The 24403-nt window shown below is 38.3% G+C and overlaps 1 protein-coding gene across 11 annotated transcripts in view; it reads left to right on the forward strand.

Moving 5' to 3' along the window:
* adgrg6 (adhesion G protein-coupled receptor G6) overlaps nucleotides 1-24403 on the forward strand; it is a 70810-nt gene that overhangs the window by 28567 nt on the left and 17840 nt on the right. For 5 of the 11 annotated variants that reach the window (XM_028040269.1, XM_028040270.1, XM_028040265.1 and 2 more), the window contains 21 exons: nucleotides 4935-4982; nucleotides 6824-6895; nucleotides 7144-7257; nucleotides 8068-8145; nucleotides 8331-8408; nucleotides 10709-10816; nucleotides 16513-16592; nucleotides 17069-17115; nucleotides 18099-18125; nucleotides 18206-18339; nucleotides 18975-19086; nucleotides 20251-20321; nucleotides 21086-21150; nucleotides 21237-21361; nucleotides 21481-21646; nucleotides 21942-22085; nucleotides 22163-22279; nucleotides 23007-23052; nucleotides 23260-23366; nucleotides 23888-24015; nucleotides 24104-24375. In XM_028040269.1, the coding sequence (XP_027896070.1) occupies nucleotides 4935-4982; nucleotides 6824-6895; nucleotides 7144-7257; nucleotides 8068-8145; nucleotides 8331-8408; nucleotides 10709-10816; nucleotides 16513-16592; nucleotides 17069-17115; nucleotides 18099-18125; nucleotides 18206-18339; nucleotides 18975-19086; nucleotides 20251-20321; nucleotides 21086-21150; nucleotides 21237-21361; nucleotides 21481-21646; nucleotides 21942-22085; nucleotides 22163-22279; nucleotides 23007-23052; nucleotides 23260-23366; nucleotides 23888-24015; nucleotides 24104-24375 (2139 nt within the window). The remainder of the gene's footprint in view (nucleotides 1-4934; nucleotides 4983-6823; nucleotides 6896-7143; nucleotides 7258-8067; nucleotides 8146-8330; nucleotides 8409-10708; nucleotides 10817-16512; nucleotides 16593-17068; nucleotides 17116-18098; nucleotides 18126-18205; nucleotides 18340-18974; nucleotides 19087-20250; nucleotides 20322-21085; nucleotides 21151-21236; nucleotides 21362-21480; nucleotides 21647-21941; nucleotides 22086-22162; nucleotides 22280-23006; nucleotides 23053-23259; nucleotides 23367-23887; nucleotides 24016-24103; nucleotides 24376-24403) is intronic. The other 6 variants (XM_028040272.1, XM_028040273.1, XM_028040275.1 and 3 more) reach the window with 4 other exon arrangements.

The raw sequence follows: 24403 nt of genomic DNA on the forward strand, positions 1-24403 counted from the left end.
TAAAAAGTGCGAACTCTTTGCTTCCTTCCATCAACATTCAACTGACTTAAATCATTTAAATCCTGAGTTTTACTGAGACACCCTGGACTGAGGATGAGCTCAAGGAATTATATCATAAATCATAATTAATAAAGACAATCTTAGCGTAACTGGCATGGAGAGCCATTTCATTCATGATGTAATAATTTAATAAATTGTTGATGAATATTCAATAAATGTCCACATGAAATAAAAACAAAATAGATATAAAATACTTATTTGATGGGAAGCTTATTTTTTCAATTTTATTTATTTCAAAATTTACTGATTATTTCTGTATTTATGTATTTCTATAATCTTTTACTTATTCATTTCATAATTGTTATAATTTGACACTTTTATTTTGTAAAACTATTTAATTTTTGTAAATAAAGAGAGTCATAATTCAGAGTGAAACATGTCCTGTACCAACGTGGGCTGAAAACATGGCCACTGAGACAAAATTACAGGAATCTTTTGCACACATGTGCTAAAAATGTTAGCAGTGCTAACCCTAAAGCACTAATCATAAACATTAGTTCCCCTAATGCTAAACCAACATGGTATTTACCAGAAGCTTATTCTAAAGCGTTAACTTTAATCATGTCAATAATGCAATAAGTGCTACAAATTTTGTCATTATTTACCTTCCTGTACAATTTCACTTCAGGTCGGGAGGAGAGGAAATAGAACTTTGTCTTCACTCACTTCAAAATAAAAGCATGGATATAACCATATAACTACTTGAAGAATTCTTAACAGTCGATGATCAAAACTTCAACACAACTAATAGTTTACAGCCGAGTGAATTAGGACTTTAGAATGTAAGCAGAGGAAATAATTGGGGAATCTAAAGGTGCTTAACGTTTTCAAAGTTAGCTAAAGCGTGAAATGAGAAAAGTAACTGTTGGTCTAAGAAAGCAAGTCTAAGCTATACTGTGGATCTAGATGGAATAATTTGAATATGAAAGAGGAAAGAAAAGCCCCTAAAAAGTGTTTAGTGCTTTAATGACATTTAACGAATGTGAATATTTGTTTATGTCCTGACTGACCTGAACCAAAGCAGATGACGGCTGTTACTGTTGTGAAAATGTTTAGAAAATAAAATAAATAAATTGATCATTAGAACACTGACAGAAAAATCACTGTTACTTTATCTTTGTGTAGATGATCAAAATCCCCAAAATGATTCCAGTTTCATCCTGCTTGCATTCTGTCCCCTATTTTAAGCCTTTGCTATTATTCCTCTGATATTTCTCGACTGTCGTAAATCATCTCCTGCAGAGACTCTGGAGCTTTGAGCTGTGAAACGGCTCACTGGACAAGGAAGAGTTTGTGAAAGTGAAATCCTCTGTTTTCATCTGGAGTCCCTGTAAATGGATTGTTTGGACGTCTCAGGCAGGATCAGAGCAGAGAGTTATGGTCTGGTTTGAAGCCGGTGGTGTTAGTCAGGTAATCTCCCAGACTTTATAACTCTGTCATTTTCAGCTTGGCTGTGATGGAGGTTTTATAGCTGCTGCTGTTGGCCGGCCTCCTCAGGACTGTTTTTCTCCAACTCTGAGCTCTGAGGTCATCAACTGTATTAAATAAAAGCAGCTGTGACTCTTTGCTGATGTTGTCGTTACACTAACAAACCTCAGACTCGCCATACCTCAATATTAACACAAAACAAGCATAAATGCTGTTGATCAGTGACAAGTTTATCAATTATTGTTATTAATTACCTATACATAGCTAACATTTTGAGTGATTCCTCTGAGTTTAACACAAAATGCCACTTTTAACGACCACTGCAGTCTCTTGGTTGAGGAATCTTGACTTTTTTGGCTTTCAGTTCAGGACTGTGGAGCTTATTAAAAATGGCTGGGTCCAATCAGAACCAATTTTCATGGCTTGTGTTCAACACGGGGTCCCGTAAAGATGCATTTCCTCCCTGCCCACACTTCCACACATATTTTAATGGCTGTTTCAACTTCATGGTACATTTAAATCTAATTGTACTCCCAATTATCTATATTGAAATGCAGCGGCCCCCAGTATTCCAGGGTTTATGAACCACAAACATCTGCAAATACTTGATATTCTCTCTGAAAACACTTACAACTGCTTTCTTTAGTAGTTCAGACACTAAATATACTTTAATATGCTTGAATACACACTGTGGAAACCAACGCCATTAATGTTAACTAATATCAACATTCTCCCCTATCTTCTCCTTGGGGTTTCAGCCAATCAGCACCAAGGAAGGTAAAAGGCACCATAAGATCGACTGCTTTCCAAATGCCAGCCTATAGCATCAAGTTGCATTGGCAATTCAGCTTCCCAATTAGATTTTTCTTTTGGATGTTTTACATATGCTCTATGAAGGAATCTGCAAATATGTAAATGTTCTGAAAATCATTTGTAGTCGCATTCAACAGAAAACTGAATGAATATGCAAGGATCCGCTGCAACTTTAAGATAAATTTATATTTAGTATCGTCACCAAAATTGTATCCAGGACTACCCAAATAACATCCAAATAGTTTCACTAAAATTTATTTAAATGCCCTGGTAATGTTGATATGGGCACTTGAAATGCCGAAATGCAATAAAATAACAATTTTACCAGAAAATGTCAAAACTGTTTAAATTTGAATGCCTGTGGTAAACTAAATTGGACGTCAGGTATAAGATAAGATAAATCTTTATTGTCATTGTCACAAGGATAACGAAATTTAAAAGGTGCCATCAGTCAGTGCATATGCTTAAAAACAAAAAATAACTGTCTCACAATTCACACACAATGTAAGAATTAACAAATAACTGGTAAAAAAAACAAAAAAAAAACTAATAAATTAGAACAGCCACATTCTCACATACATCTTTCATGATGATTAATGGTTGTTTTTGATTGCATTTAGTTTTGTTATTGCTATCGGGTAGAAACTGTCTCTGAGACGGTTGGTTCTGGTTCTGGTTGCTCTGTATCTTCTGCCTGAAGGCAGCAGTGTGAACAGAGAAGGTCCGGGGTGAGAAGTGTCCTTTGTGATGTGTTGTGCTTTTCTTAGACAGCGGTCGCTGTGCAGGTCCTCCAGTGAGGGGAGAGGGCAGCCAATGATTTTTTGGGCTGTATTCACAACCCTTTGGAGAGCTTTCCTTTGAGCCGTAGTGCTGCTGTTATACCATACGCAGATACAGTAGGTCAGTATGCTCTCTATGGAGCACTTGTAGAAGGACACCAGTATGACTCTGTAGGCATTTATTACGACCAATAAAATCCTGATTGTTCATCTTATTTTGTTCCAGGTTAAATGTTTTAGGATTCATTTCCACCAGATATGTTTAGTCTGCTTTAATCAAACTGTAGTTCTAATTCAAGTTCTCGGCAACTCTAGTTGGAGATCGAGACTAGAACTAGAGTTGCCTAGAACTTGAATTCTAGGCAGCCAAACTATTTTGTGAGGGTGTGAATGCATAACCAAACGTTAAGGACCAAAAAAGCAAACGCTGGTTCACATATAAATCTAGGTGTTGGTTCAGTTGAAGTGAACTCTGGTGCAGTTTGAATGCATATGTGAACGCCAAGTGGACTGGAGAAAGCAGGAAGCGGACTACAGCGCAGGGCATTCTGGGTAAATACAACCAAAACAGATGTGTGAGTCAAGCACTGGTAGGAGAAATGGATCGTGATATTTTACCAAAGAGGAAAGAGAAATCCTACAGCCTCTAAAATCTGATACTACTCCATTTGTGTTTACATATGTGTCTTCTTCAGAGGTTTTCATGTCGTTTTCTTCAGTGGTTGTTGGTGCAGCGCCACCACAGGAGAGAAGGTGAACAGTTTTTTGTTTTAGCTTGGTTGGTTTGACTCAGAGCAGTGGTACAGCGAAATGCACCACAATGGAAATGTAACAAATGTTGAAACTTTGGTTCCCAGTCAAACTGGGTCTGCAGGACTATCAGGTGTGTAAACAACCTTACTGTCTCCTCTGATTTGTTTTTGACCAGAACCAGGAACTAAGGAGTAACTGAATAAGAACCTTTAATAGATTTTCACATTTTTTCCTGCATTCAATACTGTAGAGTTGCTTATTAGATGGGAATTCATTTGTTGAAATGTGCCTCAGCTTTACAGTTTGTATAAATCTGATTTATGTAAGACTGGTATAATTGATTGTGGGTTGGATCATTTTATATACAACTGCAATTTCAAGAAAACAGGTCTTGTCTCTTTTTTTTATTAAAAAAATCAGCAGGCAGGATAGTTTTGTGCTCACAGCAACTTGCTTTGACAACCATCCAATGATGAAACTGTCTCCCTCTGAAACTGTCTCCCTCTGTGCGGCTGCCTGTCCTCCTACTGACGTTTCTGTGGATGTAGCGCCCAATGTGTGGGCTGCAGCTGCATTAAAATTCAGAAAGCTAAAGAACAAGAGGAGCCCAGAGTTTGGTCTCCATGCTGTTCCTGTGAGAAAATAAAAAAGTTGGAGTTTGTTCTTCAGCACAAACTTTAAAAGTAGTGAAGAGTTTCATAGTATTTGCTCAGATGTTCCCTCTTTGCCCTCCTGCATGTTCAGATAAGTTGATCCAAACTGATCTGTCTGTTGCTTTCCCAACCTCTCATCAGTAGGGATTGATGCATGACAAAATCAGTACTGATATTTCATCATCGTTTTTTTTTTTTTTTAACATACCAGGTCAAAAAGTGAAACTGGACTGATATGAACAACCAAGGTTTATTTCCATTTTCTTGTCATTTGTATTTTGCGTTAGCTTAACAATGTTTGTCTGTTCTGGCACAGTTAAAGGTTAACAGGGCTTTGTAAATTCCTTATATCAACTTTATTTGTTCATTCTTTAGCTTCAGTTCAGGTGTACTTACTTTCCTTGTAGGAACAATCACCAACTTATTCTGAACCGTTTGTCCCCTTCAGGTTCCAACCCGGCTACAGGCTGCGACTCGGGCGGACTGGGCTGCTCAGGTAGGAAAACTAAACGCACCTCGAATGCTTGTGCTGGAATTAAGAACATTAAATCTTAATTTGACATTTTTTCAAATTTTATTTTACATGGGAAATACATTTTATAGTATTTATTCATTCATTTGTTTGTTTAATCAGAAGGTTTTAATTAAAAATGTGTGCTAGATTCTGACTTAATTGGAACCTTTTTCCTCACGTATTTCAGATGCACCAACAAAAGAAATAAAAATAAATAAATGGCTTGATAAATTAATTAATGTGGCAAATATGTAATAAATATCATGGTCAACAGTGTTCATTTGACATTTTTATGGCTCACATGTGAAAATCTTATCATCTAATAACGTCAAACACTGTATATGTCACATGTGAAAGTTTTCCCACATGTATAAGAACGTTTTCACATATTTACCCTCGTTGCCAAGAGTTTTCACTGTTTCACATGTGCAACACAAGAGAACATGTTCCCATGTGTTTTTCGTTGTAATTTCAGGTTACATATTATTCAAAATATTCAAGGAGTATTAAAGTTTTTAAGAGTTCACTGTTTGTTCAGATTCAACTATAGCTGTGTCTATATTTGGGAATTACACAGGAAGTGGATCTCTTGACATTTTTCCAAGTACATCCTGTATTTTTGAGATTGTCTTTGGTACCATGCTCATCTGTAAAGACGGAATCAGAGGGATTCAAACCCTCAACCCAAGCAGCTTGAAATTTGCTCAACTTTCCATTGTCTCTGCTTAAGAAAAGTCACTCAGCCTGAAAGCTGTGAAACATGAACCTCAGATGAACCTTTTTGTCAGGAATGCGATCATCCAGGAAGCTGCTGACTGGATTCTGGACGTCTTAAAAAAACCTTTCTGACCTCAACTTTCATGTTGAGCTCCTGCTCTCCCCAAATCACAAACTTTTTCTGACCTCTGAGCCTTGCAAGTGCATTCATGCCACTCTGAACGGGAGGAAATGCAGTTCAGCCCAAAATATTCAGGCCCCTGCTGATCTTGAAGTTTGTTTCTTATTAGAAAATAATCACAAATCTGCCAAAAAATAGTAAAAACAATGTAAAAAAAAAAAAAAAAAACATTTGGTAAAATTAAAAGTTTAATGTAAACCTCAATCTACCAGGAGGAATTAAAAAGTTTGAGCTGAACTGCACTTTCACTTCCAGTATTTGCTTTAACAAAAACAAGCATTTTGTAGAAATCAATAAGCTTCTGGGGTAATGATAGTAATTGAGCATGGCAGAAAGAAGTTTGTATATTCTCCCTGTGCATCTGTTGGTTCTGTCAGGGTCCAAAAATATGGCTGTTAGGTTGATGTCTTTAAATCAATTCAGTGATATACAAAGGGAATTAAAACGGAGCGTGTGGCTGGCTGGATGGATGGATTTGGTGTTTTGACTGATGCAGACGTCAGCAGGGGTTTATATCTGTTTGTTCTCATATCTACCATTTAAGTTTTCTGCTGCTGTTTTCACTGCAGTCGCTTGTTATTTTTGCCTCTTCATCATTTTGTACCTTTGCAGTTCTGGTTGTTGCATTTTTGACGTTTTCAGTTGGGAAATGGCGCCACCTTCAGTGCCTCCAAGCACCAATTAATACCCACCGGGATGACACTGCTGACTGCTCCTCTTTTCTTTCTGCTGCCTTCTTATGGTTCCAATAGTTTCATGGAAACAGTAGAGCAGTAAGAGTATTTAAAGAAACTCTTTGTAGGTTTCAGGAGGATTTGACTTGTGAGGGCGGTAACGACTTGCTCCGTTTTTGGGACATTGTTAATCTCCTTTTGCATCACATTTATCTTTCTCTGTTTTATCCAAACATCTGTACTTCCACCAGCTGCTTCCTCTCCCACCAGCTCATCCACTGACTCCACTAACACCAGCCATGCTACTAACGCCATCTCCCACGGTAAGAAACCTCATCCTCATCACCCCTCATTCTGCCTTCCTCTTCTTCTTGTCTACCTTTCTACTCATTCATTCCTGTCCTTTCATTCTTGGTTGTCAGTTTGTTTTTCATATTCTTGATCTTTTCTCAGTTTTAGACCCAGTTTCTCTGTTGTTCTCCTTCAGTTGCTTTAGAGAAATGGTCCCTTTCTAACCCTTTAGTGAGAACAGTGAGAATGTGTTAACACCAGCATCATTTTTCATCTCCAGCCTTCCCTCCTCCCATCTTTTTTACCTCCACCTCCACCCCTAGCATGCCTCTAACCCCTGCCATCAGCACCAACTTTAGCACCAGCAGCACTTCCAGCTCCTCCTCGTCCTCTGGTAAGCCTTCATCTGCTTTGCTGCCTCGTTGTTTATATTTAGCTTCAAACTAAATATTTAGCTAGCAAGGTTGCTAACTGAAACTAAATATTTAGCTAAATATACTAACCTGATGTGAAACACTCAACTTCAAACTGAATATTTAGTTTGTAGTTGAATAGTTAGCTTCAAACTATGTATGTAGCTGACTAGCTATATATTTTATATTTAGCTTACTAGCTAAATATTCAACCTCAAACTAACTGCTAACTGAACATTTAACCAACTAACATCTAAGTATTTTGCTTGCTAATTAAATATTTTTGAAGCTTTATTCAAAACTGCAATATAAATAAATTGACAACATGGTGAAAAAATAGTAAAAACTGAAACCACATTTTTTTCTTCGCAGGCTAAATAACTCAAATTATTAGTTTATTTGTGGACTACGTAACTTTACACCCCATACCAATTAGTCTGAACTGTATTCTACAGAAACTAAATCAAAATGTAGATAACATGGCATTTAGCTTTGCCACATCTGAATGACCTTTATGTCTTCTGAAATAAAGACATTTCAGGAAAAAACATGTTGAGCAAGATCTGGAGAAAACCAAAACGCATACAATTTTCTTTTCGCTTAATGTATGTTTTATTTCAAAATGTTCTTTCTAAAAATCAAATCATTTTATGTCCAAAAACTAAAAGAACTAACTGGTTTCTTTCATTGGTGTAAAACTCCACCAGAGCTCAGAAAGACTCCCGTTGCTTTAACCCAGTCTGGTTCTGTAATTTCTGTCACTGACATGCCACCATGTTGTTGCTAATCAGCTTCTGCCTCCATCAACACCACCGCTACTTCGCCTTCATCCACCACTGCTCCCATTGCTTCAACCAGCAGCACACATGGTAAGGTAGAAAGCCTCATCAGCAGCATCCATCAATAGAACATCACTGACTGACTGCAACATGAAAACAGAATCATTAAAACCTGACTAACATGAACAAATAAAATGTTTTCTTACAGTTTTATAGCAGCATCAACACTGTGGTGAAGGAGACTAACCTGCTGTGATTGTTTTACTTCCCTGTAGCTGAACAGACAACCAGCATCACGGCTGCCGTTTCATCTGCTAGCACTAACCATGCAGATACTAACAGCACAGCGCTTGGTAAGAGCAACATTAACACCAAACTGTCTGCAGAAATAATGCACAATAAAGTGCTGTGAACAGTTTTTACATTTTTGGATTTTAAACTTTCCAAGCAACCTGGACCTATGAGAAAATTTATTTAATTATATTCTTTGTTTTCACAATCTGATCAGAAAACTTTCTGATCTCTAGAATCAATAAATCACTAAACTATAACCTTTCTGACTGCAGAGAGTAAGCCAACATTTTATTTTAATGTTATTAGTTTATTTAAAACAGGGACAATGTGCAAAAAAACATGAATAAAAGATGCTTTTCACCAGATTTAACTAGTTTCCATCTGTAGCTCTTGAGCAGGTGAGTCAATTAAACAGTCAAATACCATAAAACGTACATTAAGTCTCTATATTCCCTACATACGATCACTGCATGAGGTCATAAAATTTCATTATAAATATTGCTAAATGCCAGACTTCTGCTCTGTAATCATTAATGTTACGATTACTCTGCAGGTTTTCTAACAGTCATTTCCTGACTTTACAAGAAAAGTCTTTCAGGTTAGTGGAAAGTTTAAGACTTTCTGGGAGTTTGTTCCATTTTGTAATGCCTTTGAGAGAAAAGGCTGTCTGTTGAAATGCTGAGCTACATTTGGGTTTTCTGCAGTCGTTACAGTTGGTAGACCTGAAAACCCGTCTGACATTTACCAAAAACATCAGCAGCTGGTTTAATACAGCTGAAAACTAACACTTTATCTACCAGATAAAGATGATGCTAACAGTAAAACATGGTGGTAGTAGCATGGTGGTCTGGCGATGAATTGCTGCTTGTAATTAATGGAATCATAAATTTTGATCTTTAGCAGAAAACCCTGAAGGATGATCTCTGTGCATCACATTGTGACCTTAAACATATATTTTGCAGCATTGCAATGATCCAAAATGCATTTCAATAGTTTGAAAAGTGGCTTAATGAAAGTCCTGAGCTGGAATTTCTCAAATGTCATCTAAACTCCTTGCACAGGGATGTAGCAAACTCATTTCCTGCTCCCAAACCTTTTGATGATAGCTGTGGTCATCGACTGTAGAACAAAAATTACTTTTTCACACAAGACCAGGTTGGTCCAGATAGAAAATTACTTCATTTCAAAAAATGAATTTTGTGTTTACTCTGTCTGATTTAAGGATTATTCTGACCTGAACCATGAAAGTGTGACAAGAGAAACATAATCAGTAGAAAACTATAAATGTTAAAAACAAAAAGTAATGTAGGTGTTTTCCATCAAGGCGGTTCTGGTGCTAGAACAGGGCTGGTGTTGCGTCTAAAGTAGTTTCTACATCCTGTAAAGACACTTTTCAATCTCTAGTCTCTCACACTAAAAACATCTCTGCTAATAACTATTTGAGTTTAGTGATGCGGGGAGACTTTGACTCAAATCAGGACCAAGTTGTTCTTGGGACTTGGAAATATTTCAGACCTGTGTGCGACTTGCAGGACAATGGCTCTGTCCCACCTCTGCTCTGAAATGCATCATTACTCTGTTTATTGAACATGAAATATTTTTTTACTCTGGAGGAAGTTACACAAACCTGAGCACCAACTCTGAACTAGAAACAGAACTGGTTTGGTGGAAAAGTAACATTTAATGAAGCTAAATAGGACAGATTGGACGGATTTGCATGGATTATGGTTAGTGTCCAGTTTGCATTGGAAACGATAAAATTTATGCATATGTTATTTTTACTTCTTAATACTTTAGCAAAACTTTTCACTAACAACCTGCATGTCTTAATTACACCTAAAATGATGTCAAACTTCATTTTTGCTTATTTTGATTCAAGATTTAATCCTTCAAACCAACAAACACACATTTAGCAGTAGGTACTGAAATATTTTCTTTAAATAAGAGTTCCTGTTTTCCTATTAAAATACCTACATTTTCTCTGCTCAGTGGATTTTTATAGAGACGGATGGACTGTGAATGATGGTTGAACGGATGGATGAAGCAGCTATTTTCAATCGTTTTCATCAACAGACAAGATAAAATGTCAATGTTTTATAAACTTATTTTTGAGAAATTTGATCATTTTATCATGTAGAATTAGAGAAACGCATTAAATCAATACTTTGTTTCCATAATAACTGAAACCTGAGAGCCTTAAACAACGTTCAAATTCCTCCAGATTGCGTAGGAACCTTGTGTTTTTCAGACATGCTGCCTCGTTTCTGTAAATTTAGAGACTTGACTTTCAATCAATCACATATTTAATAATTTCATCTTCCTGCTCTTCTTTATCTTTTAACCACCCTCTTTTCTGTAGTTCCTTCCTTCGTTTCTTCACCTGAACCTCTTCCAGGGACGACTCTCCAGCTGCCGTTTCTAACCACCAACCATCCGTCGACTAACAAAGCCGATGTTTCTTCTCTGGGTAACAAACCAGCTGCATGTCCTGTTTAGCATCTTGAATAAACTCCTCAGGTTCTGAATTTCTATCCTACCTTCATACCTTCTGTGTTCTTTATTGCTCTAAGATTTAATAAACTTTGAGTCATGCATGTGATTCGTGGATCATTTGGCAGAATTTCTGGTTTCAGATGGTCTTGGTTTATGTCATTGGTTTTAATGTACTTTGCAGGTGTTTCTTTTGCTTTAAATGCATTTATGTATTTAATCTAACCTGCTTTTTCACTGCAATGCTTCCTCCTTTGATGCTGCAACCCAACAGTGGAGAGGAGTTCTACAAAATACCCCAATTCTCCCAGGCCCAAACATCTGGTGGTTGACCTTCATAAAACTCTAGCTGGTGGATTAACTCCTGGAAGAAACTTTGGACTTTTTCAAACGATCAGAAGAACCCGGCGTGCGTTATCGTCCAACCCCCGTTCTCTAACGTCCAGTCAATTCAGTCCTACAGGTCAAGACTCCAGACCTCCAAAGTCACAGCATCAGCCCAGAACAGGAATTATTGCTCCAGCCCCAGGTCCAGCCTCGCCAGTGGATCCATCACACCCACGACCCCCCGCTGCCTTCCGGAGTTCAGCTTTCTATCACAGCCCCAAACACTCCCTGGGGTTCATCTCTACCCCTCTGAGGAAAAGGCCGAGCGGAGGAAGGCGACCAGCTGCCACCCGAGCAACCCCCAGCAGGGTGGAGGTTCGGGTGACAAAACCTTCCCCTCTAAAAACCGGACTGAAGTCGACAGCCAGGCCTTCCTACAGGAACACCTCTCCCATGTTGGGAAATCAGCTAAACAGTTTGATTTCCACAGAAAAGTCTTCATCTTCCACCCATAACACCACAACAATTAAGACCCCCACAACCAGTCCAGACTCTGAAACTCTTCTTGCACCCATACCATCACGGGCCTCGTCTCCACGGCAACATAAAGGTGAGGCGTCATCATCTTCAGGGCTGAGTAACAGAAAGAGCAAACCCATAGCGCCCCCTTGGTTCCTTCTGAGCATCAGCGGTGGGGAATTCCTAACGAGGAACTGGACGGATCCTCTGGAGTACTCTTCAGGGTCTGACATGTTCATGTATGATTTGGGTGACATGTATGAGTACGATGCTGTTTCCTCCCAGGAAGAACTTCCTGCCAGCTCTATAACAGGAGCCAGCAACACTCTGAAGGAAGGTGATGCTAAAGAAACCTCTCCAAATAACACGAGTCTGATTGAACCAAAGTTTGATGAACGTCTCGTGGTTCAACCGTCGGTGTCTTTAACTGAAACTGCAACCTCACCCTCTGCTGGGGTTTCTCTGGAGGTTCCCCTTAAACAACTTGTTGCTGTTTCTGTCTTACAGCAGAAACCCAACAGCACTCCTGATTCTTCTCTTTCTGTGGAACAAACTGGGAATCTTCAAACAACTCCATCTGCTGAAATTCATCCCTCCCCTGTTTTTCACCAAAATTTTCTCTCTCTCTTCCTCGCCTCTCTTCATCCTCCATCTTCCCCACCGTCCCTTTTGGGTCCCACTGAGCCACCCTCTGTGTTCTCCAACAGTGTCCCTCCTCTTCTCCAGCTTCATGCCTCTCCTTGGGTGTCAGGAACCTCCCATCCTTCTGTTGTACCACTTCCATCTCCAACCTCAACCCTTCAGATGGGATTTGACCCCAGAAATCCATCTGTGTTTTCACGTCCTCTCCTTTCTGATTCCATCTCTGGATCCCAAATCCCGTCTGGTGTTGGTGCACTCTTCCCTGAGTCCTCCCTGTCTTCTGAGGAACGATTATCCAATGTATCAGAAATTGATTCTAAATCAGAGCCATTAAGTGTCTCAGATGGAACTCCATTGAACAAATTCTTAAGTGGGAATAATCCAGTTTCTTTGATTTCACTTACGGAGAATTTGTCTGAGGTTTTAAGGCCAATCACTCCGTCTCTGAGTCCGTTCTCACTCCAGTCTGATCTAAGAGATTTAAAGGATGTAAATCTGTTTCCAGATCAGTCTCATCTGCGTCGCATATCCACCCCAGCTCGGCTTCCTGCTTCCTTGTCCTCTTTGCTTTCAGATATTTTCCCTCCTGTCTTAAGCGACAGCCTCAGGACGTCGTCTGAGACGTCTCCTCCTTCTGTAGGGAACTCAAAACAAATCATAGGGAATCCTGCTTTTTTTCTGGGCCAAACATCAGCAGCTCTTTCTCAGGTGAATCATAATGACCCATTTATTCAGCCTTATTTACTTCCGCCTGCCGTACCACCGACAACACATCGCAGAACCGTCGGAGCGCAGCTGGGAATCCCGGCTCCTCTGCCAAATAACTCACACCGGATTCCACACACACATCAGCCTCCTTCTCCCTCTGTTCCCCACATTCCTCCCCCTGCATCTTTTCCCTCTTCCCCCACTCTCGCCTCCAGCAGGGCAACATTAGCAACCGTCAGCGTGACAGAAGCAGAAATTGGCTTTCTGTCACCCACTCGACCCACAGCGGCGTTCCTGAACAAACATTTCCAGACCCCACACCGAGCCGACATGCAGCCTTTTGAGCTCTTTTTCTCCCGCTCTGGGAAACAGTCTTCCACACTCTCTGGAGATGAATGGGAAGCCATTCCCTCGCAGCCTTCGCTTCCTGCCAGAGACGCTGACAGTGATGGAGTTGACTCTCATCCTGCAAACAGCTCCCTGAAAGCAGATGCCTCCAGAATTGATTCCATGTTTGATCTTGCAGATGTCGCTCCGAAGATGCTTCCTGCTGAAGAGCGAGTGTCTGAAGTCGGAGTAAGTTCTACAGCTGAGAGCAGGAGAGACGGGATGCAGGAAGCTGCAACAGGTCGTTTGATTGCTGCTTCTAAACACACAAACAAACCAAGCATGATGGATGCATCTCAGCAAATCACTGGTGCTGTTGCTCCAACTCCCCTGCCATCTTCTGATCCCAATCCAGCAGCTTCCAGGTCCCCCACCAGCTCTTCCATCCATGCCCCAAATCAAGACGTCATGTCTGGGCTTAAAGAGTTTTATGTTTCCGGTAATGTAGACACAAAAAACATCTCCAGCATGAATAAAGACATCATTGTGATGCTCAAAGACGCCCCTCTGGAGCCAGCTGAAGTGACAAACTCCACACGGGCCAAAAATGCTTCTGAAGATTCAAGCATTTTAAAAGAACCAGCTGTTGCAAAGCCAAACCCAGCCTCAGATCCGAACCTGTGGAACCACGGAGTTTTCCTAAAACCATCTGCAGCTACAACTACTTCCTCCTCCTCGGCTGCTCCACTCAGAGACCCGAGTCCAACCGCGCTACGACCCGCTCTGAGTGTTGATTCCTGCCACTGCAAACTGACCTTTGATTTTCCATGTCTGTGCAGAGAGGCATCAGGGAACAGTATGTTCAAACCGTAGCTGTAGACCGTCGGAGAAAGCAATCAAGTATAGAAACCTCCTTCTGATTGTATTAAGTCTTAAAATCTGGGAGTTTTCACTCAGTTTGACTGTGAAGGGATTTTAGGACAGAATACATGTTAGATTTCTTTTTAAGGTGGTTGGGCTTTTCTGTAGAACAACGAACCTTTACTAATTAATCATATAAATCTTGACGGGGTGCCGTTAGTAAAGATACACGGTCAAAAATCATGAAAAAAGAAACGGCCGTCAGTTTTACAGCCATATTTTCATCATCATTAATTCAGTTACAAATGTCAATGTTTCAAACTAAATATTTAATTAGCAAACTAAATATTCAGTTCAGACAAAATATTTAACTTCAAACTAAATAATTAGCATGCTAATTATTTAGCTTATTTAGCTATTCATTTAGTTTAAATATTTAGCTAGTTCTAACCTTTACCTACATATTTAGTTTATACACTACATATTTTTACGAATCCAGAGTTAACTAAATATTTAGCTAACTCTAATATTTAGCTAAATATTTAGTTTTTAGACTAAATGTTTTCAAACTAAATATTTAGTCTACAAATATTTAGTTTATAAACTAGATATTTAGTGTGCTTGGAGTGTTTAGTTTTGAGTTAAACAGTTACTTCGTAACAAAATATCTACCTCAAAGATAAATATTTAGTTTGTAGCCTAGCTTGCTTTTTATTTATATTGAAACTGACATTTATAAATGGTGAAAATATGACTGAAAAATTAAGAACTTTTTGTGTCTTATAGCTAAATAATCTGAATTATTGCTGTTAATTTTTGACCAACGGCACCATTTGGAGTTTTGGTGATTGGTTTGGTGTGATTCTGGGTCCAATCAGGTTGCTGTATTGGTAGTTCTAGTTTAAACCCAGGTATCGGACGTTTTTTTTTGATTTCCTGACACTTTTCCTCAACAGTCCTGGTCTTTTAGCGAAGTCCATCCCTCCCTCTGGGGGAGACCTTCCTGCTCAGCTGCTCGGATTCTGAGTCCTTATCAGAAATCTACTTGAGATGTTTGAACAAGCAAAACAAATCCCTGTCAGTTTGCAGGCTCTCCAACCAGAAATAATGTCTTCAAACTAACAACTGTAGATCTAAGAGAGACACCTAGTGGCTGCTGTGCAGCATAGCAGGAGATGGAGCGAAGCACTAAAACCACTGAGGCTCAAAGCCACGAGAAAACGTTAAATAAGCTGAAATATCTCAGAAATACTCCTGATGAAAATATACCAATTATATAGAGTAAAGCTAATGTAACTGTTGTTAAAATGTCTTTTATTGAGGACATTCCCTGAACTCTTTTTGGATTCAAATTTAGATTTTTTACTTTTAACCAATTCATCTTGAGTTGTTTTCCAAAGAAAAGTGGCCAAAATTATTCAGTTTTCAAATGTTCAAAGCCGTCAAAAGGCCTGCAGGCGGAATATTAATAAAGAACTAATTTGTAGGTCTTTAGTTTCAATAAAAATGTTAAAATAGGGAATGATTTTCCTCAGTCAAGCTCAATTTAGTTGCTATCAAACTCCGTCTACTGCTGGTAATCTACTGTCTGTCTGCAAAACATCACCTTAATCTGCTGAACTTCTCGTTGGACATTGCCCTCTAGTGACAAGGCTGCACAAAATAGCTGATCAAATTATTTTCCATTTCATCAACCAGCAGATTCTCGCCTGAATTTGGATGTTTTATTCGTTCAGACCTGGAATCTGGGATCAACTGCAGCAGCTCAGTCAAATCCCTCCAGTGTTACCAGGAAGATAAAAATAAGGAAAGTGATAAAGATCAGATTTTGGTTAAAAACCTTTTGCTTTCTGCAGACAGTTAGATAATCTTTAAGGCAATCAGAAGGTTTTCTATTTGCATCTCAGTAATGTGAGTTTATTCACCAAAATGAACTAAACTCCCTCTATTCATGTGTTACTGAACACATTCTCTATTTTCCGCTCAGTTTGAATGCAAACGATCAAGACTGGGGGAAATTGGGCTAAAAGGTGGAAAATCTGTTAAAGATTTAGGAAGCTAGCAGCACCGCTAATGAAAAGCTTGCGGTTGAGAGAGAAGAAAGCTCTCGTTTTGTTGGCTGTTATCTGCTGAGCGGCACTTTTCCTCCTCACCAGTTCTCTGGAGGTTAACATGCCTCTACTGGCTCTGAGTGCTTGATTCATCTCCTGCTGTGAGGCGCAGAAACAGAAAGGTCTCCACTTGAATGAAAAGCTCTGACTGTGGGATGGTTTCCTGGTTTTTTTGCAGACGGTTTGTTCTACCGGGTTTCCTTCACGGTGGAGTCTGAGCTCAACCTGCAGGCGGTGCAGCGAGCCGCCGCGCTCTGGGTAAGATGGGAGAAATGTTCCCACAATTCGCCCTGAAAACAGCAGGAAAGAGCTGAGCTGAAGCTTCATCAGTATGGGAGATAAAGAAAATTATGACTTTCTCTCAAAGTTATTCTCTGAATTCTGACATTAATCATAATATTCTGATTTTTATCTCAAAATTTTCACTTTAAACAAAATTCCCACTCTTTTCTCAGAATTTAAACTTTGATCTCAATACTTAACATTTCTGAGAATTCTAATTATTTTGCTTAGATTTTTTACTTTTTTTTAAATTCTGACTTTTTCTATCAAAATCTTGACTTTAATTTTAGGATTCTGTCTTTTTTTTCTCAGATTTGTGACTTTTGACCTCAGAAGTTTGCAGTCAGATTTTATTAAATTTTTTTCCAGTGGGGCTATTTCTCATTACATCAGTTCCCATCTGTTTGTGATCTCTGGCTGCTGCTGAGTGATCAATGTGTTTCTTCTTGCAGATGAATCAAACTTTTCAGAACTGGACACATTCTTTGGATCATATCAGGTAATTCTGCAAACTTTCTTTTGTCTTACAATCCAACACAAGCTGATTTTATTGGTGCAGTTTTGCATTTTATTCTATTAAAAAGATCATATGTAAGTAGTTCCTGCTGTTACCTTCAGGATGTTTTAAAACATTTTATTCACAGGTTTACTGTCGTCTCCATGGTAACATCCAGTGTCCTAAAATAAAACTGTTTACTTCATTAGCTTGAAGTCACATTAGACAAACTGGATAACTTAATATTTTTAATGTGACCTCAGTCAATTAGTTGTTGTTTTTCTTTAAGATAATATTAAAAAAGAATAAGGGGGGAAAAAAGCAGGCATAGTCAAATTAGCTGACAAACTTAGAACTTATTTAAAATATGTTTCAATATTTTGTTCTTTGTCTGCTTCTTTAAGAAGAAACACTTTTTGATTCTTTTATATCAACACAACTGACAATATTGCTTTTGTTCGTGTTTGTCTGAATAATGTTAGTCTCCTTACGTTTGCAGTTTTCTGGAACTAAAATCCAAGTTTTCATCTATTAGCTATTATCTATTAAAATATGTGTGTGACAGGCTAAAACAAAGAGCCAAGAAATTAAATTCACAATTGGTCCAAAATGAAGAGGCTTCACTAACAGGGAACGCTTCCCTAAAAGTGTTTATTATCCCAAATAAAGGGATAATAAAAAGGAAAATGTTTATTTTTCTGTTTCTAATTGAGCCAGGACTGTCTGTTACTACTACTGCCATCTAGTGGACGTTCACTAAAACTACAGTTAAACGTCAAAAGAAAAATGAATAAAATGATCTCTAAAAATATCTAAAAACAAATCAAAAAATGTTGGAAAGAGAAACATTGTAAAACAATTTAGATACAAACACTGGCTATTTCCGCTAAACGACTAAATGTTTTTATCTGTACTTTATTACATCTTATCATGACTCATGTTCCAATTTGTTTCTGTTGTTTCTTTATTTTGATCTGTTTTTCCAGAGTTCAGCAGGACGCAGCCTTGAACAGGTGAGTGTTTTTTTTAAGCTTCAGGCCTCATCTTCAGGTGATGATCAGTTTAAATCTGAGCTGAAAACATTTTGTCTCAGTTACACCTGCCAGGTGCTGCTGATGATCACCAATGAGAGTTTGGGTGAAGCCGACGTGTTGGACCAGCTGATCAACAACCCGGCCGGTACCAGCCTGCTGGGCCGGGCTGCCGACATCAACGTTCGCCAGATCGGTCAGAGACGAGTTCAGCTGTCAAACTGGAAACTTTGGTTTTAGATATTTGTAGAAAAAGAACAGAAGTAAACTGAATTTTGCTAAGAATAAAAACCTTTCTTCTCTCCTTCTCTGACTTATCACTTTAGTTTTCTTCATGGAACTCCTTGTAACGCCACAATATGTAATAATGTAATAAAATTGGACTTAAAAATGTAATAAAACATCATTAAAACCACATTATATAATAATTTGACATCCTTGGACATATTTTGCTCTTTTTTTTAGAAATTTTAATGTACTAATGTGGCACATTATGAAATAAACTGTTCATCCTAATTATAATACTTCTATCATGTTGTAGATCATTTAAATTGAAAGTTTGGTTAATAAATGCAGAATTTTGGTAATTTATATGAGCTTTAAAACTCATTTGTTGTTTAATAAGGCAAAACAATTCAAAATACAGTCGGGGATTTTCTTACATTCTGCACAGATTATTATATAATAGTGATTTTGATGTTTTGTTACATTTTAAAGCCGTATTTTATTACATTAGTTCATAATTTGGCTTCTCTTTGTTATGAACTTGTTCCTCCTCCTTTTCTTCTGTATCTGTAACATGTTGCTGGTGAATCATCTGCTTCCTCACAGAGAACTGCCCAGAGGAAAACCACCTTCAGTACCTGTGGTCTGAGACCAAACCCAGAGTCTCTCACTTCCTGCCTTGCTTCCCCAACAAGGACCAGAGCGCCTCCAGAACCTGGTGAAAAAATACTGCCGTTAGGCTGAAGTAAAACTTTGTAGAGGCAGTGAGTTCATGTGGTGTTTTGGGAGTATTTTCCAAAACAGCTCAGGATCTCAGACTGTGAGAACATTTCCTTTGCTCAACCTTCTTCTGATCATATTCTTAAAAATTTCACCTTCTTCTGCTTGTTTTAATCTAAAACTAGCCGATATTTGGAAATGTTTCCTCCAGGTGAAGGTGAACAGTCCCACAGCATAATACCACCACCCCCATGTTTCACATTCTTTTAGGAAGCTTCATCAGTGTGGGGTTTTTTTCCCCTAATTTTGCCGAATTTGGGGAATGTAAAGAATAAAAACTTTTGTCTTGCCACTTGACACAAAAGCCATAAAGAATAAAATAAACTGATGTCAGATGTTCCATACAAACAGTTTTATTAGTGTTGTGGTTTTCCTTTTGAAAGTTTTTAATCACTTTTGGAGCGATGTCCAGCTCTTGGTATCGTTTCATGTTTTCTGCACTTGTTCCCGATTAGCTTCTGTTGGTCACGGTTTATCTAATCGTTCTGAAACTTTACAAGAAAGCTTGAATCCTCGTAAATCTTAAAGAACCCTAATCTCATTAATTGGAAATCATTTTATCTTCTCTGAAGTGTAAATTGAATTTTAAATAGTGTTTAAGCAGGGCCGTCCGGATCCAGGTCGCTGGAGAACATTTTAAATCTGATTAGCTTCGCTTTGAGACGTTTCATTAATCACTGCTGGCTGAACAAAGACGCCCAGCTCTGATTATTAATAGTTTCACTTTAAAAGCCATGAGGCCTTTATAGATAAAGTCTTAGTGATTAAACTCCTACTGATAACAAACTCTATTCATTATTGTTTCTAATATAGTGATAATATAGAGCTAATATGTCATTAATGCATCAAACAAACATAACCACTTGATTTAATTTCTGATCCTACTTATAGTTGTTTATGTTATAGGTTCACTTTAAAAGAACATGAGTTATAGCAGATTCTATAATAATTATATATTGTAATTATTAGATGTCTGTTTTGTTCATTTGCTGAATGATTATGATGGAGTTGGACATGTTTTGATGTCAAATTCAGGTCAAATTTTCTTCTTATGTTTGAACATAAACCGTCACATTTAACCTGTTTTTGTCTCTTTTCCCAGTTTGATTCACCCAGAAACCTTCCAGTCTCACTGGTCGACTGCAAACCTCACCAACTGTTCAGTTACTGCAGGTACTCGCCAACTTAAAGCACATTTAAAAATGAAAATGTAGCTGTAAAAAATGAACATAAGCTTTCATTAGCTGAGTTTATTTAACCTGGTTGGTTAAAATTGACCGCATGACGTCGGCCTCTTAGCTGAATCTTGATTTATTTTTACTTAAATTTTATTTAGTTTTTACAGAAGGATTGATAATGTAACAATAATGTAAGATTATGTTAAAAAGTGAGAATTAATAATTCTTAATCTAAAAATTTGCTTAGGACTAAATTATAAATTATATACTGTAGCTGTAGAATAGAGTAATATTTATTTTAAAACTGAATCTTAACTTTAAAACAATTTCTATGTGAGATTAAAATACACTTATGAAAATGCAAAAACCTTATTTCTACTCTATTTCATCTTAAATTCCCATCATTGATGTAAATTTACCTCTGTTTATCTTAAGTGATATAAAAGTTTATATATTAATTCAAATTTAAGTATGTCTTAATTTGGGCCTACTACATTTTCTGAAGAGTTTAGGAGTTTAAATAAATTTTGATACAAAATTGTATTAAGTCTTAATGTATGCATTAATGTAATTTATATTAAAAGTCATGAATAAAAAAAGTCTCATCTGGCAGTCATAATTTAACATGAATCTGATCATTAATTAAACTTAAGTGCAGATTGATAGACAACATTAGATTTAATCATGTTTGCCTAAATTTCTATAAGTTTCCATATTAACCCTTAAAGGCCTTGAATTGAATTTATTGTGTTTTTGTAGAAAATGCGGCTGGCGTAGCGGAGCAGCTGGCGAACTTCACCAAGAACGCTCTGTCCAATGAGGAGGTTGGACTTCACAATGGAAACTCATCAGAATAAGAATTAGAATGAACTGAACCAACTGTTTGTTTTTCTGTCTTTTTGGTCTGCAGGTCTCTCAGGTTGTGACGAAGGTCCAGGAACTGGTCAGTGTTGCCAAGATTGACACGGCGGTGGCCGAATCGGTCGTGAATATCATCTCTAACGTCATGGTCAGCTCAGAGAAAGCGTCCAACATGTACGTCTTCCTACAGTCGCACTCTGATCGCGTCATCCGGCCCTGCTGGACCAGATCCACACGCCTACTGCTGAGGACACTCAGATTTTAGGAGAGTCTTTTACGTTTTTGTCCTCCAGAGCTCTGAAAGCTGTGGATGAACTGGCTAACAAGGTGGAGTTTGATGGACCATCGGTTAACATCAACTCTAAAAACCTGGCTCTGGGTGTCCTGGTGCTCAACTCCAAATCCTTCAACGAGACGTCATTCAGCGCCTTCTTCCCTCCAAACTCCATCGACCCCATGGTAACCGTCATGGAGGGTCAATCCCCGCAGGATGAGCATGTTCTCATGAATCCTCTTCCAAAGTGCTGATTTATTTTTTTTAATTAGCAAAATGCTATTTTGTTTTCTTTCTTATAAATCAGCATATTAAGATAAGCCTCTTCAAATAGGTTTTTCTGGCTTTATATGTTGTTTTTATTGTATTTCTTACTTTTATGAATGAAATTATATAACTCTTTGTATCTTGTGTTGTTATATTATGCTCTGTCTCTTTTAAATGAAACCAATCAGCTGAATTGAGTCATTCCTGTGTCAGATCGAGTTCAACCGGACGGCCAACCCGTTGGCTCAGGTCACGCTTCCCGCCTCCCTGCTGTCCGGAATCTCTGAGGGCGTTTTCAGCCGGTCGTCTCTGTCCAGGATCAACTTCATGTTCTTCAGCAGCCCCAGCCTCTTCATGGTAGGCTGGCAGGGCTGAGCTTCATCAGTGAGGATGAGGGGAACCGCAGGTAATGTGTTTCTGTGTTTTGTCCCCAGAAAGAGCAGAAAGGTTTGTCTCTGAACAGCTATGTGGTGGCCAGCAGCGTCGGGAACCTTTCCATCACGGACCTGCAGGATCCGGTGAAGATCGAGATCGCCCATCTGTCTGATCAGGTGCAATTCTGATGCTTCCTGTCATTTATTTTTACTTTATGCTTCTTTATTTTTTACCCTATTTATACTTTTTTAATTTTAAATATTCCTTCAGATTTCTTTTTTAATATTTTAATCTGAACCAGTTGGCTACGGTTTGAGTTATTAAAATTAATTTTAATTTGGATTTTATTCCATTGTCAATGTTTTGATTATGTTCATGCTAGTTGTCTTTATTTTATTCTCAAATATTGTTTTTTTTTCTATGCTTTGTTTATTTTATTAGAGGTGAATGTGTATTCCTTTTGTCTTTAATTTAAATTTTCTGTTTTTATTGTTTATTTTAATTACAAATGGATCAGTTTTTGTTTTTATTTCATTCACTCAGAATGTATAATTTTGGTGTGATTTTGTTTGTTCATATTTAAGGTTATATTTCAAAACAAGACTGGGTACAGGTGATTGATTTAAACATTGTGAATATTTTCCAGTTGAATTCCTAAGAGATATTTTTTTGTTTCTTCAGTAATTTATTTGGTTTGCTTTTAATCTCTCATCTAATTTTTAAAATGATTATTTTTTCTCTTTTTTAATGTAAATTCAGCTCCTTTTTGTAGTTTTTATGTATTAATATTTTTGTCAGTGTGTTTTTCAGATATTTTCCCGTCTTGGAGTATAGATGAAAATGTTATTCTATTTTCTTTTTATTATTTTTTGTTGAGCTGCTTCTGTCCTTGTTTCCTGGCAGGCGTCGTCGCGTAGAGAGTGTGTTTTCTGGGACTTCAGCATGAACAGTGAGTCTGTCTCAGTTTTATCCTGGAGTTTCTTTTCTGCTTCAGGTCACAAGGTTGTTCTGATATATTCAAATATTTCTACTTGTCAATTTTTGCTGTAAAGTTCCAGAACAAATCATACTAAGAAAACTGTAAACCCAAATGTACATAATTTTATTTAATAATGATAAATTAATCAAGAGTTGTAATCTATTTGACCGCCACCAGGGGGCAACGGAGGCTGGAATAACCACGGCTGCAGCTTTTCTAAAGAGTCGACCTCCAGCAGAACCGTCTGCCTCTGCAACCACCTGACCCACTTCGGCATCCTGATGGTGAGACGCATCGCAGACCGGGATCAGGACGCATCCATCAGACGTCACCGTTCACATTCACAGCTGCTTTCCTGAAACAAACATAAACATAACAAACATCTTTTATAGCAAAAAGAAAATTGTTATAAACTTTGGACAGTCCTGCTGGTATGCAGCCAGAAGTTAGTTAACGTTGTGAGCATATAAATCTTATCTCCGGCTAACCTCAGACTTCATTCTGAAAACAAAATCACATCTTTCATTTTTCTGGCTTGCGATGATGTTTGAGAACATTCAAGTGGATTCTTGAGGTCATTTAAACTCTCGAACTCAGTGTTTTGGTTCAAGCTAAGGTGGAAAAACATCTCAGTGTCCAAACCTACCATGAAAGTGGTTTTGTTAATAAATGTTTCTAAAAATAATGAGCAAAACAACTAAATTCAACTTCTCAGAAAAGAAAGGCAAAAGCAGGCGAGCCTGGAAAATAAACCATCAGTGAAAAGAAATCCTGAAGAATTTTCTGTGTTTCTGATTCCCTGCAGGACATTTCCCAGACTTCCTTTATAATAGATCCAGAGAACAAGAAGGTCCTGACGTTCCTTTCCTACATCAGCTGCGGCATCTCGGCCATCTGCTCGGCTGCCACGTTGCTCACCTACATCGCCTTCGAGTGAGTCCAGTCGCTGGTCGATTCGCTGGTTGGAGTTAAAACCACCATTCAGAGAATCAACTAAACGTTCTTTTTTCCATTCTCCCAGGAAACTGCGACGGGATTATCCGTCTAAGATCCTGATGAACCTGAGCACGTCGCTGTTGTTCCTCAACATCGTGTTCCTGTTGGACGGCTGGCTCGCCAGCATGGTCGACAGCGAGGGGCTGTGCATATCCGCAGCCGTCCTGTTGCACTACTTCCTGCTGACGTCCTTCACCTGGATGGGCCTGGAGTCGGTGCACATGTACATCGCTCTGGTCAAAGTCTTCAACACCTACATACGCAGATACATCCTCAAGTTCTGCATCGTGGGATGGGGTGAGCTCTTTATTTTTTTATAGGATTA

The sequence above is a fragment of the Xiphophorus couchianus genome, chromosome 15 (genome assembly GCF_001444195.1).
Source record: "Xiphophorus couchianus chromosome 15, X_couchianus-1.0, whole genome shotgun sequence".
Lineage (NCBI taxonomy): Eukaryota > Metazoa > Chordata > Actinopteri > Cyprinodontiformes > Poeciliidae > Xiphophorus > Xiphophorus couchianus.